We start from the raw sequence: 17,560 nt of genomic DNA, 5'->3' as shown, positions 1-17,560 counted from the left end.
AATTAAATTCATATGAATAAACACATTAAAAAGCTTCTTTAATTTGCATTGAATCGAGTATTGGAAAACTACCCAAGTTGTACATTTTGTCTTACATATTTCTTTTAGGCAAAAAACATACTTGGAGATGGCATGGTGGTTCAGCTAGCTGACTGCTATGTCAGGTTTGATTGCCAGTGAGCTAAGGTCAGAATATTTCTTGCTGTGTCCCTGCATAAAGTGGTTCTGGGGTTCACTCAGCCTAAAATAAATGGGTACCAGAAGCAAACCCTACGAGGTAAAGGTGGCTGGAGCGTAGTGCTGCATGACACTACCTGGAAACAAAGGGCCTTGCCTTAACATCCCCCTATGTACCAATACTTAAGACCATATTCCAATTTGTACCTTTTCCCAGAATTGCAGAGCAAGTATGACACACTCGAGCCTCCACATTATCCAGGTATTCCAGTCTAGCCTTTGTATTGCAGCACTTGGAACACAGAACCTAAAAATATAAAATTGCATGTATCAAAATCAAAACTTTAATTTTTGAAAATAAGTAAATAAACTACACTTTTCAATGCATTCCTACAATCTGGTAAGTATTTTATGCAAATTTTGTGGAATTGCTGGGAAATTTTACAATATAAAGATATCACAACTCCTCAATGGCATACAGGTTCAATACATACTGGAGGAACATAGTGGTTCGGATCAGACATTAAACTGTACATCCAGTCCAGATTAGCTCATCTGTGCATAAAGTGGACTTAAAAACTCAATCAAACAAGGCGAAAATATTTGATATAAGTGTTTATCCAAAAAAGTAAGTCTCTCCCATTTATTTGAAGGATGGAGATCTGCTATTTGTAGTTACAAATTGTTAGATCCGTTAGCATCTTGTGTATTTATTTGGTCCAAGATACCTCTTGTATTGATTGTTATAAATTTTTGTCCATATTTCTTAAGTGCTACAAAAGCTGTACAAAGTTGACATATTGCCTTGCAATCAAGGAATCCCGGGTTTGATACCCAGTGGAGGCACATAGTGGTTCGGATCCCACATTAAACTGCAGATCCAGTCCTGATTAGCCTTACTGTGCATAAAGTGAACTTAAAACACCAAATCAAATCAAAATCAAAGTTGACATAGGTATTCCCTACATCAAAATCTACATAAAGTTTGTCTGCAATAGTTGTTTCAGAAGGCATCATTAAAACATAATTTACCATTCATGGTAGAATAAATCTTGGTGGGAATGCAAAGGGTAATGAGTCAAACAACATAAAAAATGTTATTTTCATACTGCAAGAATGATGAAGCGATTCTTGTGTGTACGTTTCCTGTTTGTATTCTAAATCAAACTACTGAGTTTTATTTTTCTAGAGTTAATGCCGTTTGCACATTCAGCCAGGAAATAATGTCAATGTAAACAGAATTTAAACTGTTTGACAAAACAAGCAGTTTTGAAGCCTGCTCTTTGTTAGATCCAACCACTCAAACTAAATGTTAGCAAAACTTACTCTAATTACTAGTCCCGTGTTAAATCCTGATGAAGGGAAACTGCACTGCACGATGCTTTTGTTCCCACTTAAACTGCAGTCCAGTCACGTTAGTCTATCTGAGCATAAAGTGAGAAAGTCTACACACGGAAAGTTTTTCCTTTACATAAACAATTTTTTGCAGAAGCCATGTGAAATTTTTGATGCCAATTATAAGCAGAATTCAATGAATTCACATTCATGCATTCACAAGTGGACGTGTCCATACGCATGCACCCGTGCCCACACACATACACACACATACATACATACAAAAAAATACAGGACTAGAATGTGGTAATCTAACATCTTAAGCTACTAGCCTTCACATCTAAAGTTCTAAAACATAAATGCTGTTAATGAAAATATTGTGGGACTGGAGTACTTACTTTCCCACAAGCTCTGCAGTGATGCCGCCTTTTCAAGACAGTGAAGCGTAAATCACACTGCATACAGTTTGGAGCATCAGAGTCAGGCACCCAGAACGGAGGCACTTTTCCAAGGTTACGTTCCTCTTCTGGCAAAAGAGCCAGGGGGTCCAGCGGAGGAGGCGATGATGCAGGGGATGATGATGAAGAGGAAGAAGCAGAGGATGACGATGGAGGACCAGTTGAGGCAGCAGTGGTGGTGGTTGCAGTCTGTGGAAGCAGCAGGCCACTTGAAGGAACAGTATCAGCTGGTGTAGCACCTGGAGGACCTGAAAAATATAAATCACCTCTTAAAATCAAAAAGAGAAAAATTAGAAATCCTTTGCAAATCTAAATGAAACTGTCCCTTTCATAAGTTGTATAATAACTGAAACATAACTAAAATGACAGGTTCCTTTGCCAATCTGAAACCTAACCTGCCAAACACAAAATCTCTGTTTTAACAAACATTACCTCTCCCATCGCTTAGCTACACTGCATTTTACGCACAAATGCATCTCGATGACACCTGGCATCTGCTAATCCCCCTAATGAATACCAGCAACATCAATATCTATATAATCAAAAATTAAGATAACACACGCTAGGGAAAATCAAGTTGATGATGTGGCCAGATCTACCATTTCATGTCTCGTGAGTGCTACTTACATCCTTCATGTTATGTTGTCTATATACTATGTACATATAACATACGTATTTTACACACCCACACACATATGCTAATTGAGAGTGTGATTACGTATGCCTCATATTGTAACCAGGATCAGAATAGGTACAATTCTGATATCTTACATTCAAAATGTTGATCGTAGAGGACATATATAGATATAATTTTGGCAAGTTTAAAGCAGTGTTGTGTTGTACTGTTCTCCTGCAAAATGCATTCCTGTTCTGCCAGATTCAACTTCAGAAACACGAGATTTAGAAGCACTTCAGGAAGTAACCTACTTCTTTCTTCTCTTATCGCAAAATCTGTTCAGCGACACTGAACACTCAATCACTGAATACTGATGCAGCAGGTATGCTGCACTTGCTTCAGGTTTGAATATTCATTTTTGAATTTCCAATACAACCGCAGATCCTGGTTCAGCAATGTACTGTTTTAAATTCCAATTTATGGTTAGGTTGATCCTCTGAATGAGTTTGCAATAATTTTATTACAAAAACTCTACAATAATGACGAATCATAACCAAATTTTCAATAAATCTTACAAAACTAGAATATAAAACTTATTAGAAGGTAAAAACTCTAGTATAATCTGTACCGGTTTAAATATCGGATTTTTGCCGATGCCGATGTGTCAATTTCGGCCGATTTTCATACATCTGTAATCGGCTTCGGCATATCCCTAGTTGAAACTATTTTACCTTGCAGAAATTTCAAATCTCATACTTTTCCTTCTTATAAACATGTGAATGCTTGTATTGTGCCAGGGTAAAATATTTGCCTGTTCGGACTGTGTAGATGAAGACATGGTACAGAAGTAGCAACACCTTGCTTTGAGTTGATGATATTCTTTACTAAACAAAGCAGTGCAGGTAGATAAATATGATAATTACAGTTGAAAAAGTATAAATGATTCACTTAACATCAACATAACTAAGAAAATATTTTCTTGGCTTGTGTATAGTCAACTTCAAAGTTCAGTGCACTTCAACTGTCCATGGTTATATATTAGTGGTATTTATTTACCTCATGTAGGGTTGAATATGGCAATGAAAGTGTTGACAAGAAAAGTAGAACAATGCAACTTATATTCACATACCTTTAAATTTGATTTGTAGGTACTGTCACCATTCAACATCAGCTTTACGACTGGTGACAATGCTCCAAAATTGATACTGCCAAAAGCTTGTCTCTTTATGTGGGAGTAATATATACAGTACCCTGTTTTGCTTTATTGCCTGTAAATACTGTATGTGTGCCATTCATCATATGGAGAGAAAACTTACCAACATTTACAGGAGGAGGAGGAGATTCTTCTGTCTCTTCATCTTCACCATCCTGATGAAGGACTATTTTCACTGGAATATCCAGGGACTGAGGCCTGCTTGGTCGAGAATCATCTGCATCCTCTTCATCTTCCCCTCTGCCCACCTCCGTACCATCACTGGTAGACTGAACACAAGATGAAGATGCTTCATCACTGCTTAATTCTTCAGGAACTGACGTGTTTGGGGACTCCTCGAGCACCAAGTTCAATCTCAACTCACCTTCGCGGAGGGCACTGCCTTCATCTCGACCTTCTGATGCTGGAGACAACATGGCACCAGGAACTATGAACCGTTCAGTGTCTTGCTGAGCAACTTGAGTTTGAGCACAAGCTTCTAAACCGGTTACTGGCTGAATACGGGCTGGTGCCTTAGGACGGCTTTCGAAAGACATGCTGTCGGTATCACGAACCTTCCCCTGGCCTTGAGCTGTTCCTTCGCTCTGTTCAGAACTGGCATCTGCGAAATCACTGCTGGGAGATTCAGATGTTTCGCTCAGTGCAGGAACCTCTGGAACTTTGGAATGCAGCTGGTGGGACGATTCCCTCGTATGTTTTTCTACGTCACGACTGACAACAGCTGCAACATTGGTGGCCTGATCAGCCGCTGAGCATTCGCTGGTGAGATTTTCATGAGTACCGCTGTCCATTGATTTTGAGATTTCTGTTGACAATTCAGCTGCTTTAACTTCTGTCTGACTCTGCTCGCTGGTGGCTGCACCCACAGAGAGTTCATCAACTGCTGGTCTACACGGAATTGACAAGGCAGTTGACATAGATGGAATGCCTGAAGTACATTCATCTGACGCACTAATGGAAGAATCTTTTGTGATATTGTGAACATGCTGAGGCATATCACGTTCGTGTACAGTCTTACTAGCATTCACAGCTTCGCTTTCATGCTGGATACCTTTAGAATCTTCAGTTTCTTCTTCTAGCTGCTCCAATTCAGCTTGCAATTCTGTGTCGCTAATATCTACAGGCATAGAGAAACCTACAGGTGTATCCGAAACTTCACTCTGGCATCCAACAGCTTCGGCACTTGTATCTTCTAAGGGAACTACTACACCTATAGGCTTTGATTTCAATTCCAGACTACCGTGATGCCCACATGGTGAGTCATCCCTAATCAGATCACACGATGGTTTATGAGCTGTTTGTCTGTACACACACTGGCTACTCACTGTAACGTCCGGCAAAGCATTTTCCGCATGCAATATATTCCCAGCAGCACTTTGAGGCACTTCACAATTTATTTCGTAAAACTGTCTTGATTCCAGCTCATCTTTTAAAACAGGTGTTCCTGATAATTCATTAAAAGCAGTAAGAGTTTTTTCACATAAAATGTCACTAGCCACTGAACCTAGAAGATCTGGTTTCTCATCTAATACCTTGTCTCTGCCCGTAATTCCCCCTGAAGTCGATGCATCACTAGACAACGTGCACGGCTCAGAAACGGCCAATGCCTCTTCCGAATTTCTAATATCTAATCCAATATGTTCAGCACCAGGTTCAAGAACACGCGAATTGGAGTTGTTTAACCCAGTTACTAATGGCATTCCATCCCTTCGTTCGCTGTCAACCTGATGGCTTGATAAATCAGCTCCTTTAAGCTGGTTCAGTAATTGTAATCTAGAATAACTGGGACCGTTTATTTCTCCACCTGCACACGAGTCATAATTCTTTGGAAAACTGGACGAAGCATGAGGAGCTGCATCACCAATGTTGATGTGGTGGAGAGACGCGTATGCTGAGTTGCCATATTGACTGAGAGTAATCTGGAAAGAGAAATTATATGATTACATGGAATATCAAATCAAAGGAAATCACATCAATAAAAAATCTTCCTGCACCAAAGTGCTGGATAGATCATGATCTTTTAAGAAACCAAATAAACACCATGCACAAAAAATAATAATAATATTTCATCAATTCTTCACAGGCACCATCAAAGAAAACTGAGCATGATAAAATATTTTACTGTTTGTCTTCCTCATGATTCATCTGGAGGATATGCAAAGACTAAGAGCATAGTAGACTAAGAGCATTTGGTGTCTGTTAATTTTGCAGCAGATTACTTCGTCATGTGAGAACCAGATGGACATTTAATTGAAATTTATCAAATTTTCAGGAGAGAAAATAATGTATTCTTAGGAAAATGTCTTGACTCTAAAAAAATCAGTAAATTTGAGATACGTGACTCTCCTTAACCCCTAAGGAGAAGTATTTTGTTTGATTTGCTCTATTTTACTTCGCTTTTTGTACCCCTTTTGGCTAATTTGCGAAGTGGGGATGAGTGATGATAAGATGAAATTGATGAATGAACACTCACAAACATCCATCCCCAGGCCAGGATTCGAACTCGGGACCCCTGGGACACGATGTGCTAACCCCTCCGCCATGGGAGCCAGCCTAAAGGAGAAGTACGGCGAAGAGATGGAGATACATGATCTGACTTCAAATAGAGCTTTTCATAGGAGATACCGTATTTACTCATGTATAATGCGCACTTTTTCCCCAAATTTTTGCACCCAAAAACTTTTGGTGCGTATTATGCACGGAATTTTTTTCTCATGTTTACGGAACCCTATCATGTTATATATCGTTGTAAAGCTTGAATTCTGTAGTTTCTGAATATGACAACAGTATTCCATTCAAGATGGCGACACTAATGTGAATGCAGTTGAAATAAACTCGCACAAAATGAAGGAACGTTCTGATTTTTGTGGTACTTTGGATGAAAGAAAAGATAAGGAGAAAGAAAATAATAATTAAAATTTATGATTTGCCAAATAACATGACACATGGATTGCATAAATGCCTTTATGAAAGAAATCTTGTTCTGCTAACTGCTAGTTTGACTGTCCTGAATGGGCCTCTTATAAATGTTACGTCAGTCATGGAAAAGGTATATATTTAAGGGATTTTTTTTTCAGAAAAAGTAAAAATGAAATGAGCAAAACCACTCATAAAAATTTATATAATGTACTGCGACACAAAAAAACAGTGCCTTTCTGGCAGACTTTGAGCATATACCTCCCATCACATGGGATGCGTATCAGCTGTATTTGTTGGGTGAGAAATAACAGAAAATAACTTCCTGAGTACTGCAAATCCATAACGTAAATTTGATCTCCCTTTCTACTATTACAGAATAAATAAGGTGGTTAAAGAGTGAAAGCTTTGGGATGCTAAACACAGTGGACGGAGTGGCTTGGGTTGGTGACTTACTGTTTACACAAGAGAATATTCTCCTCTTGGTCCACATAGCAACATGTGACTCATTGAATAGGTATGATGTCATTAGCTCTTGATTGGCATTGCAACAGTTTTACGACCTACTACTAAGAAATCCATTTCTTGAACCTGGATTTTACTGCACATTATACAAGAGATAACATTTTTTGTCAATTTTCCCCATCAAAACTAGGGTGCGCATTATGCGCGCACGCACATTATACACGTGTAAATACGGTATATTAAACAAGACCAAAAAATGCATATTTGGAGTTATGTTCTTCTGGTCCTCACACAACAATTCGTTAAGACTACATACACGAATGTTAAGTCTGGAGCAAAGGGTGGCCATTTAGAAATATGGAAAACAAATATTCAGTGCAATTTCTGGTGATTACTAGCATGTTATTCCTGCCCTTACAATGTGTTTGGAAAGTTTTCAAATTTTGATTAAAAATAGAAAAGAATATGTAGAAGAAAAGAAATGTTGCCAGATGAAGCTTTAGTCACATTTTCATGGAATTTTCAATGTTTTCCTCACGAATTTTGGAATTTACCAAATTTACTTCTTGGAGAATATTCTCCAGTTTTTGCTCCCAAATTAATTATTTTTGCCTGAACTACTCGATACATATTTGCAAATGGTACAGAAATGCTAATGATGTATCATGTGAGGGGGAGGGAGTCTCCTCAATGAAAAATCTTCCTAGCATGCATACTGATGTTGATCATTTAAAGATGAACCAACTCACCTCTGATGACTGGGAAGGAATTGAGGATCGTTTTCCATGAGGTAAGTCAGGTTCTGAACTGGAACTATGTTTCCTTGCAGCTGCTATTTGCTCGGCTCGATCTGAAAAGCACAAATCAATGAAAATAATAAAATTATATTAGGAGAATTACAGTTGCATTTACATACAATACAAACAGGGCACGGAAAGTGTAATCTTCTGGATGAACCTTGTATAAATGAATTCAACATCACATTCAGGTCATGCACGAAGATGTCAGCTGTTCACAAATTAAGCCTCACATAAAAGAATCTGAAAGTTCATGCAAAGCTGATAATCTGAAATGGAACAATTCTCAGACAGGGTGCATCACTGTTCAGACTTGAAAGAATGTGATGCAATGAAAAATTCAGCTTGCAACCATCATTTTTGGCATCAGTTTCGTGATTAACACAACTCATCTACCTTCTACAGAGGTTGTTTCCGATCTATGGTGATGAAATTGCACACCTTTTGCAGCACCACCACCAAGCGTGAAGAGAATGAAGCTGCCAGTCGTGTGGGCACGTTAGACCGTTGACTGTGTGCGAGAGGTGTGGTCATTGCATATCGGGAAGAATGCTGCTGAAAATCAGTGCATATGGGGAGGGTTACATAACTGCACTTTCCGACGTAAACTACAGTTATAGTGCCATTATAAAACTGTGCAAGGAGCATGGATTCACTATGTCCAGAAATGGCATATCACAGGTGTTGAAAGGGGCAGGTAAGATGAGGCGTGGGATGATTCCTGTGGGGCAGAAACAGGACAACTCCCAACCTGACACTAGCCGCACACCAGCTACAATTCGGGATGTCAGGGCGCTGGTCACCAGGGAGAATCCAGCCACACAGGGAAGTATCGCAAACCGGCTACAAACATCACTGAAGAGTGCACACCATCATTGACCACAATTTGGGTTTGGAAAAGCGACGCAAGGGGCGTGTTTATAAGCTCTTGCCAAAACACATCCAGGAACGTCGCACCAACTGTCGAAAGCTTTACGAGCGGCACCTGTCAAGTGAAAAATGGAAGTTCCTTTTTACATTGGACGAGGCATATGTTTATCTCGATGACTGTCACAAGCCACGTGCAATTTTTTATCGATTGACAGGTTCGATGGACTTTCAAAGATGGTTCACTGAATGTAAGGAAAGTTTTGGCACAGGTTTCATGATCATTGCTCGATACTCGTACAATGGAAAGCTGACCATACATTGTGTTGCCAAAAATACGAAGGTTAGTTCCGATCAGGCTAACGTCCTGACACCAGTTTATAGCCATGACATTCCCCATCTCTACGGGAGGGATCAGAATCGTGTGTGGGTGCATCAAGACAAGGCGTCAAGTCACACATCTCGCTCAACCCGCCTCTTCCTCCAACAAATGGCAGAAGAAACTGGAATTCATTCCATTCCTTTCACAGACATTCCAGTGAAGTCACCTGATGCCTCACCGATGGACTTTTGCACCTTCGGTCTACTGAAACGAGTCTTGTCTCAGAGAAGACCCCGTACCATTGAAGGGCTATGGAAAGCCTGTCAGGAGGAGTGGTTGAGGCTGGACATGACTACACTTTGTGCCAGTCTCCTACAGTAGAAACTTCACTGTCGGGCAATTGCCAAGATGCAGGGCCACCAAATAGAGCACTCTCGATGGTGGTGACATGGTTTCTCTTAAGGTAGGAGCAGTTTGAAATCGTCACCATAGATCGGAAACAACCTCTGTATTTTCAGACAAAAAGTGATAAGAATTTTATACACCAGAAGCTGAAATTCATTCAGAACTTGCAGCAGAGTATGTGGACAATGGTTATTGATTGAAATAGTGTATTATTTAAGTATTTCTTTGTATTGATCTTAATATTTTGGTGTCTCTGGAACTATAAACAAAAACTTTAGTATCATTTTACAATGAATTAAATGTATTCAAGACTAAACCAACTAGGTACAATTAACCCTTTACTTATGAGGTGGTTTGGGCACGAGATATAGTTTCTTTCATATGTAAAAAATGCCAATTTTGTGTATGATAAGGTTTCAACACCAGGGGTTCTGGGTTCGAACCCCAGCCTGGGCGTTTGTGTCTATTCATCAATTTTATCATATCATCACTCATCCCCATCTTCGCAAATTAGCCAAAAGTGGCACAAGAGTGAAGTAAAATAAAGCAAATCAATCCAATCCAATCTAATAGGGTTTCAAAGTATTGCAGAAAAAGAAGTAACTTGTGCAATGTTATGATACTTAGACATACGTTTATACGGTGAACTCCACACATAGTTCGAGTGGTCCCACATTCGATCACAACATACCGACTAAGATTCTACATCGGACCTAAAACATGGTATCACCAAACTTTTTGCAACTTGTTATAATGTGTAAAAGTTATTACACTCAGGTACTTCTTATTTTGTAGGGGTTTTGTGTTCAGCTGCAAAGAAACTAAATGTCAACTGCACTTAGAAACTTACACTTAATATTCTTATCATTACTGTATTTCCCATGGGATGCAATAAAAGTGGCGACATATGGAATAACAACTTTCTTTGCACTTATTCTTCTAGTTTGTGTATCTTAACTGACTAATATACGGATGGTGAGATTTCCTACACATAATGCAGAAACTGTAGCAATTTCCGGAATTTGGTAGAGAACAGGAGAACGTCAATGTTGTTGACACCATGAGTTATAATAATTTCTGTGTTAGTTTCATATCCTGGGGACAACTGAGGAGCTAATTGCAAGGAATAGTAATGGTCACTAAAAGCCAGTGATGGAGCTCAATGCACTGACCACCCAATGTAAAAGCTGTTTGGTAGGCCTTGACCATTGAAAGGCTGTTGCAGCACAGAATTTAGTTCAGTTACTTTTATATTTTCACAATAGAGAAAAAAAATCTACTGTCTTTCACAACAGTCAAAAGATGATTCTTTTGTACAGTTAGAGAACAGTATGATCGTAATTTGGGTACATTATTGTCCTCTTGTAATAGAAAGGTTCACCTAACTAGTTACACCTGTCCTTTCCATTCATGGAACACACTGACTAAAAATCTCACTCTGGGCATTTGTCACACTAATTTCCATAACAGAACACTCATTATTACCAAATCCATCAGAAAGACACCTTAGCCTCAGAATCAAGGTGGCTGTCTGGACAAATTGAAATACGTACATTTTTCTACATAGTTACAATTTGGGGGGGGGGGGGGGTCAAACTGTGAGGTGCAGTCTACAAGCATTCTTACATGGTCACAAAGAACTGTTGGAGGCACAGTACACAGAACAAATATGAAAAAGAAAACAGGTATTTGAAAATTAATGCACTCGCACAAAGACCACACCTCGCAGGTACAGGTTTTTAACTTTCAACTTACCTCTAGCAGCGAAGACTCAAATTCACTAATACTCACTGTTGTCTGCCCACATTACAATTACAATTTAAGCAGAAAAAAGTATGACATAAGAGTGCAAATAATTTTTAAAATAATCCTATAAGACATATAAGCATAAAAACACCGATCTCACCTTCACTGAATTCAAAGTCATCCAACACTTTATCCAAATCAACAGCAAATTTCTCCATTATCTCCATAAACTTTATGGGTTCATTTCAGGATCTGAAAAAAAAAAAAACCTTTCAAGTTCTGCAGAAATAATGAGACCCAATAGAAAAAAAATGATTGCTACATTGATATGACTAGTGCACATTTCTTCACATTTTTACACTATGTAATAAATAACATCAATGCAATTGTTATTTATTAATACTCTAATACTACTTTATTTTAGACTGCCACATGCTCAAAAGTAGATACCAATGCATCACATTCAATTCTTTGATAGCGTAGGAAACAAACTCTTTATTGCCCTATGGCTTGGCACATACATATGTACTTTGTAGAAATTTACAGGCTCAAACAAAGGTCTCTGGCATCGATGCCATTGCTGTACCAACTAAACTACCGAAATTGGCTCAGTGAGTGATACTGGAATGTGATCTATTGCCTTTAAAATGCTGATGGCATCTCCCAGCATTAAGCCATATGATCTGGCACACACAAATGTACTTCAGAGAAATTTAGGCAAAAAAAAAAAGTGCAGGCTCAACCAAGACTTGAAACCTGGGCTGGTTCTATAGCTCAGTTGGTAGAGTAATTGCACATTATTCCAGAAAATCCAGGTTTGAGTCCTGGTAGATGAAGTTTGTTTTAAATGCGTTTTATGCACAAATAGGCCAATGAGGACTGGACCTGCAGTTTAACGGATCAGAACCCCATGTGCCTTCACCAGATATCAACCCAGAACACCTTATTACAAGGTAATGACATTACCACTATGCCATCAGGGAGGCCCCAAGTCCTGGTTGAGCCTGTATTTCTTGCGTAAATTTCTGTGAAGAAACTGTTTGGTGTTAAAAGTTAAAGAGTTCCCTACTATAGTTCACATTCAGGATAAGACTTCTCTGCAGTTCTGCTCTAATAAATGTTTCCAAATGCTCAATCCTATTCATCCTTGAGGTATTAAAGACACACTGAATAAACAAACTACACTAGAATTCAGACCATCTGACTGAAAGAGGAAGTGAACGGGCAATTTATTAGCCACAGTTCAATGTTCCTGTACTTACATGATTCAAGATACAATGCACATTATTAATATTAAAAAATGCAGTCACCAATAGTGGCAACAAATTATGCATTAAACTGGAAGTAAGTCACATTTGGCAACATCCAATAAATTCTCAACACGGCTGGGATGTGCGTTAAATTTAATATTTCCCAATATGTTTAACTCCTATTTAATAAGTAGTGGCCAGAAGTAAAATATCTCGTCTGCTGCTTTCCCAAATTTTACATTGCATTTCTCCTATTCTCATTGTAACACCCTAAGCATATGCTTGTAAAAAGTCAATTTTTTTTAAAAAAAAATAACTATGATTACTTTAATAAGCTGTTTTATAAAATACACATAGTAAAATATAAGGAAAGGCAGAAAACACATCCAATGTAACTCTAGAAAATAGTGGTTTAGCTGAGTTTCATCGTACCCGTACGAAATATCGTCAAAGGGAGGTATTTACTCGAACATGACTCTTTCCACCAACGCTCAACTTAATTCTTGGAGATCGATTAAAGCCGCGTAATGTGAGAATGGAGAAGAATGACATACGGCCATTTTCACAAGTATTCCCTTGTAATTCACATGTTTGCGTTTTCGAAATCGGCTTTTTTGTCGGGAAACGTCACTCATACTTTTATCCATCACCTGCATAATGATGACTGGGCTAAATACATCGCCATACTCTAGTTGTGTAATTTTACGACAGAAAAGAATCTAACTGTTTCATAACCACTAACGAACATTATACATTTTTGCAAATTCAAAAGGAATGCCCATCATGCACAAAAATATTTGTTTGGGTTTAAAATGTTGAGACAAATCATCCTACCTCCTGGAGATTCTTCCAGCGGACGAATCATATGCTACTCAAAGTTAATCAAGCATGACGATAGCTGGCGAAATAAGTCCAATATGGTTATTTATGAAGTACAACGGAGTAAACGTGACATGATTTTATATTAACATTGATCTACATTGCAATGGCACATAACGTTAAATATTTTTTACTAATTTACACACATCAAGAGAAGTTTTCACTTCAGAAGAAAGTAGTTACTTCCTTCTTTTACCAGATGGCAGTACTGAAACGTCAAAACAAAATAAACGCAAGCAGCGCAAAGTTGCCGTGCCGAGGAACATAACATTCATTTCCCGACTGGATTGTTCTCCACTGGTTCAATTTCGTCTAGTTTTCACGTAATCCGGATATTCCTTGCTTCATTTATCGTTGCATCGAATGCAGTTAGCGCAGATGATTATTTCGATGAGTGTAGTTTCCCTGTAGTTTTTCCGAGTACATGCATTTGATCTTCATATGTAAGAATTCCTTCTAAAAATACTGAATTGATAATCATTTTCAACTTGTCTAAACAATTGTTATTATTTGTAAGTATCTGTTACGTTTTGAATTTCAAAAAATGAAAAACAAAACACTTACTTCTTACGACTGTGTTCCTTGTCACATATTTTGGATGCAGGTTCCTTAGCATTTCGACGTCAAGACGAAATTCTGCTATCATTTGATTTCACAATAAAAAATTATGAAGTTCAAAAAATATTAAGCACATTTCTTCTTATTTTGAGAAATTTGCCCCAAAAACGCCGAGTCAGAGTTGCTATGATTTTTTTATTAGGAAATTCCCTGAAATGTCCACGTTTTCCAGTTCAAAAATTAATTTTTTTCCAGACATGTTTAGTATCATCATGATTTCCGCTTTTGAAGCTTGATTTTTTTTAAAATTTGAATTTAAAATTGTGGATGCGTCAGCACATAGGCTATTTTGCACCCGTCGCACTATACGGGGCTCAGCCTCTTATCACAAGAAAAATAAAAGCATATCTGAAAACTAAAATATCCTTACCTAGCTTAAAAGGTGAAGCTGTAAAGGCACACTCAGCACAAGATGACAGCACACACACAGTCCTACGGGGATTAAATTGGCCGTAGGTCCAGACGTTCACCCCTTACACCCTCCTTTGAATCTCGTGTTTTTCAATTAACTTATAAGCAAAAAATAAAATAAATGAACAAAATATTTAGTACTGATGTGCGACCAGCGTGCGTTTCATTCCTCATACCCTGCATCAGTTTTTCAAAAGCAAATTTCGTCCGACACGCACAAAACACGTGAATATTCGAACAACATGACGGATGACGTCATAACTTATACTGCATAAAATCACAAATGTCTCGGTTATAACGCTTCTCCGACTTCATATGAGAGAAAAAAAACGCATTTTTTCACTTTATAGTGGATTTCCCACACAACAAAAATTTAATCAGATGCTATGTGCTTATAAACTTAGAGATTTGGAACGATTCAGTCGTAACGAATCCAAGAACCTAGATCCGAGAGTGAACGAATGTAGAATTGGAATTCGAAGGAACCATAATTTTGTACCAGACTGAGAATTTTAAGGACGAGAGGAATAAGTTTATGAACTGAATCTTTTTGGAAAGTGGAATCACAAGAAGGGAATGCGGAAGTGGAAATGAACCACTTGTAGTCTTGCAGACTCAAAAATCCGCGTCAATTCCAAATGATCTGAAAGATTTTCTGACATTTTTCATAACGAGCCAAATTCCCTGACATTTCCCGTTTTTTCTAGCTTCCCTAGCAACCCTGCGAAGTATTATAATTAAACGATCATAACTCGGTTCTTACGTTCGGTAGAGAATGAAATTTCCTTATTTGTCATTTTGCGCGATTGCAGAGATAAGCTTCGTTTGCTTTTATGGAGGTGGTGTTATAAACGCAGTTTCAACGTTTTCACCTTGACAAGGACAGACAAGCACGCTTCCGTGGTGGTGTGATTAACCCATGGCCATGGGTATTTCTTTAGTCGTTTCTCCGGGTGCGGGGCCTGGAGCATACAATAGAACCGAAATTTTTCAGAGGTCTGAAAAATCTCTTTTGCTCCCGAGTCTGAAATACAGGTGTCCTATAATAAACATTATTATAACAATTCATAAGCATTTAGTTAATATGTTTTTACTATTGCGTAAGAGCAATGAAGGTTTCTTTTTTAATAACCCTGAATTTAATACGCTTTTCTGCCATTTTTCGCTAAACGCGAAGATGAAGATGAGTGACGATGTGATGAAAGGGACATTCACAAAGAGCACCCATGTCCAGGCCGGAATTCGAACCCGGAAAACCTGGCCTCGTAGCGAGCTGCGCTAACCACTCCGCTACGGAAGTCGGCCGATATTTGTCCGTAACGATTTTATTGAAAAAAATACTTTAGAATGTTCAATACTGAAATTTCCAGTAGGGCTTCTTTGCTAAAATAAGAGAGTAATTTCTGTTTTGCTAGAATTCACTTCACAATATGACCTGTGCGTCAAATTTTCAGTGCCTCTGTTATGTGGTTTTTATTGGCCTACTTCGGCAGCACAAAAGCAAATCATTAGCTTTCTCGCCTGCTGAAATCTGACGTGAATCAATCCCAAGTTCGAATGCCGATACAGCGAAGTTGTGGTCGTCGATTGAGGAATAAATTTTCCCCAATGTTCGTGATCTTGGCTACATTTAGCACGGTTTCTCACGCTAAGAGTCTGCGAATAAGTCACGGCTACGATCAAAAAGCAGTTATCGGTTTCTTCTGAACGGGTATGCTATCGGGTACAGTCGGGAGAAAAAGATAGTTGAATGTTTACAGTGAAATTGACATTTCTCTACTCTCCATCCACTGATTGATGGAGTTGGTGTTTTAAGTCAATTTTATTCACAATAAGGCTAATCGGGACTGGAACTACAGTTTAAAGTGGGATCCGAACCAGTATGTGCCTCCATCGGGTATCGACCACGGGACCCCTTGATTACAAGGCGACGAGGCTACCATGCGACATCGGGTAGGCTCTCTACTCTCCATTCATAGCAACAAAGAAGCCCGTGTGAACAAAAACATGCGACTTTTGAGTTTGCTCATTCGTCAATTCTCACGTGGCAAAGCTGCCGTCAAAATTAACGAATACGATCTCTCTCCAAGGTCACGTGGCTTTACAACAACTTTTACTTCGTACTTTCTGTTGACGGAGAATAGTTATTAAATTTGCGTTATTGATCCAGTAACGGTGCGAAACTGCTAACGTTAGTAGAACTATAAAAGAAAGAGTGCAGTGTTTTTTAGCGATTATGACCAAGGGTGCCCGCAGGTTTTTCGCAGGGGGGGGGGGGGAGGTTATAGAAACTTTTATTAATATTATTGTCATTATTTTCACTACTACTACTTATATATATTTTTAAAATTACATACATTTGTAATTTCCATATTCTGTGTATTTATATAGAATTTGCATAACTGGATATTTAACATATTACTTCATGTAGGACAAAAAGCTGTTTTTTATAGTTTGATAATAAGTGCAACATAGACTGTAAGTATAAATGTAACCCTACTTCAAATAATAATAATAATTGCTGCAACTTACTTCCTGTAAGTCACAGAAAACAATATTATTTGTTACAAAATATCGCTACAATTTCACCATTCGAATTTCATTAACTCTTTCCAGAAATCTCAGGAGGGGGAAGCGCCCCCCTGCGGGCGTCTTTGATTATGATGCAGACTTGCAGTTTACAAAGTTCCATTCCACAGGAAGTCTCTCTTTCTCGCATGAAACGCGGCAAGTATAGCAGTGTGCAAAATGGAAAATTTTCGGTCGGGAGAGAAAAATTATACAGAAAAACTTCCTTAACCCGGACTAATGGGTGGGATAAGTTGACCGGTTTAACGAAAGTCCGGATTAATTGAAATAACCTAAAACTCCGTTTATAGCAACAAAACACGTTTATTACGGCGTATTTAAAGGGCATGGGCCTAAATACACTATACAGTACAGTACAAAGTCTATCGCAAATTATGTGTAATAATGCAATATTTTTGCAGCACCATAATATTTAGGAACTTTTACCTATAACCAGGGTCTATACGGCCAACTGACTGACTCTCTTTCATAATCTTTATGATCAAATTTATTTCTG

At 38.4% G+C, this 17,560-nt stretch overlaps 1 protein-coding gene across 5 annotated transcripts in view; it reads right to left on the bottom strand.

Annotated features, from left to right (window-relative positions):
• Sara (Smad anchor for receptor activation) overlaps positions 1–17,560 on the bottom strand; it is a 76,548-nt gene that overhangs the window by 47,675 nt on the left and 11,313 nt on the right. For 3 of the 5 annotated variants that reach the window (XM_083138032.1, XM_083138030.1, XM_083138035.1), the window contains exons 2-6: positions 11,478–11,569; positions 7,930–8,030; positions 3,903–5,718; positions 1,911–2,218; positions 385–484 (exon numbers count right to left, since the gene is read on the bottom strand). In XM_083138032.1, the coding sequence (XP_082994158.1) occupies positions 385–484; positions 1,911–2,218; positions 3,903–5,718; positions 7,930–8,030; positions 11,478–11,544 (2,392 nt within the window). In that variant the 5' untranslated portion in view covers positions 11,545–11,569. Of the gene's footprint in view, positions 1–384; positions 485–1,910; positions 2,219–3,902; positions 5,719–7,929; positions 8,031–11,477; positions 11,570–12,999; positions 13,019–13,401; positions 13,624–17,560 lie in introns of those variants that run through there. The other 2 variants (XM_083138031.1, XM_083138033.1) reach the window with 2 other exon arrangements.

The sequence above is a fragment of the Lepisma saccharinum genome, chromosome 16 (genome assembly GCF_977018435.1).
Source record: "Lepisma saccharinum chromosome 16, izLepSacc3.1, whole genome shotgun sequence".
NCBI lineage: Eukaryota > Metazoa > Arthropoda > Insecta > Zygentoma > Lepismatidae > Lepisma > Lepisma saccharinum.
Note: the sequence above shows the minus strand (reverse complement) of the source record. Positions and strands in the feature narration are given on the sequence as shown.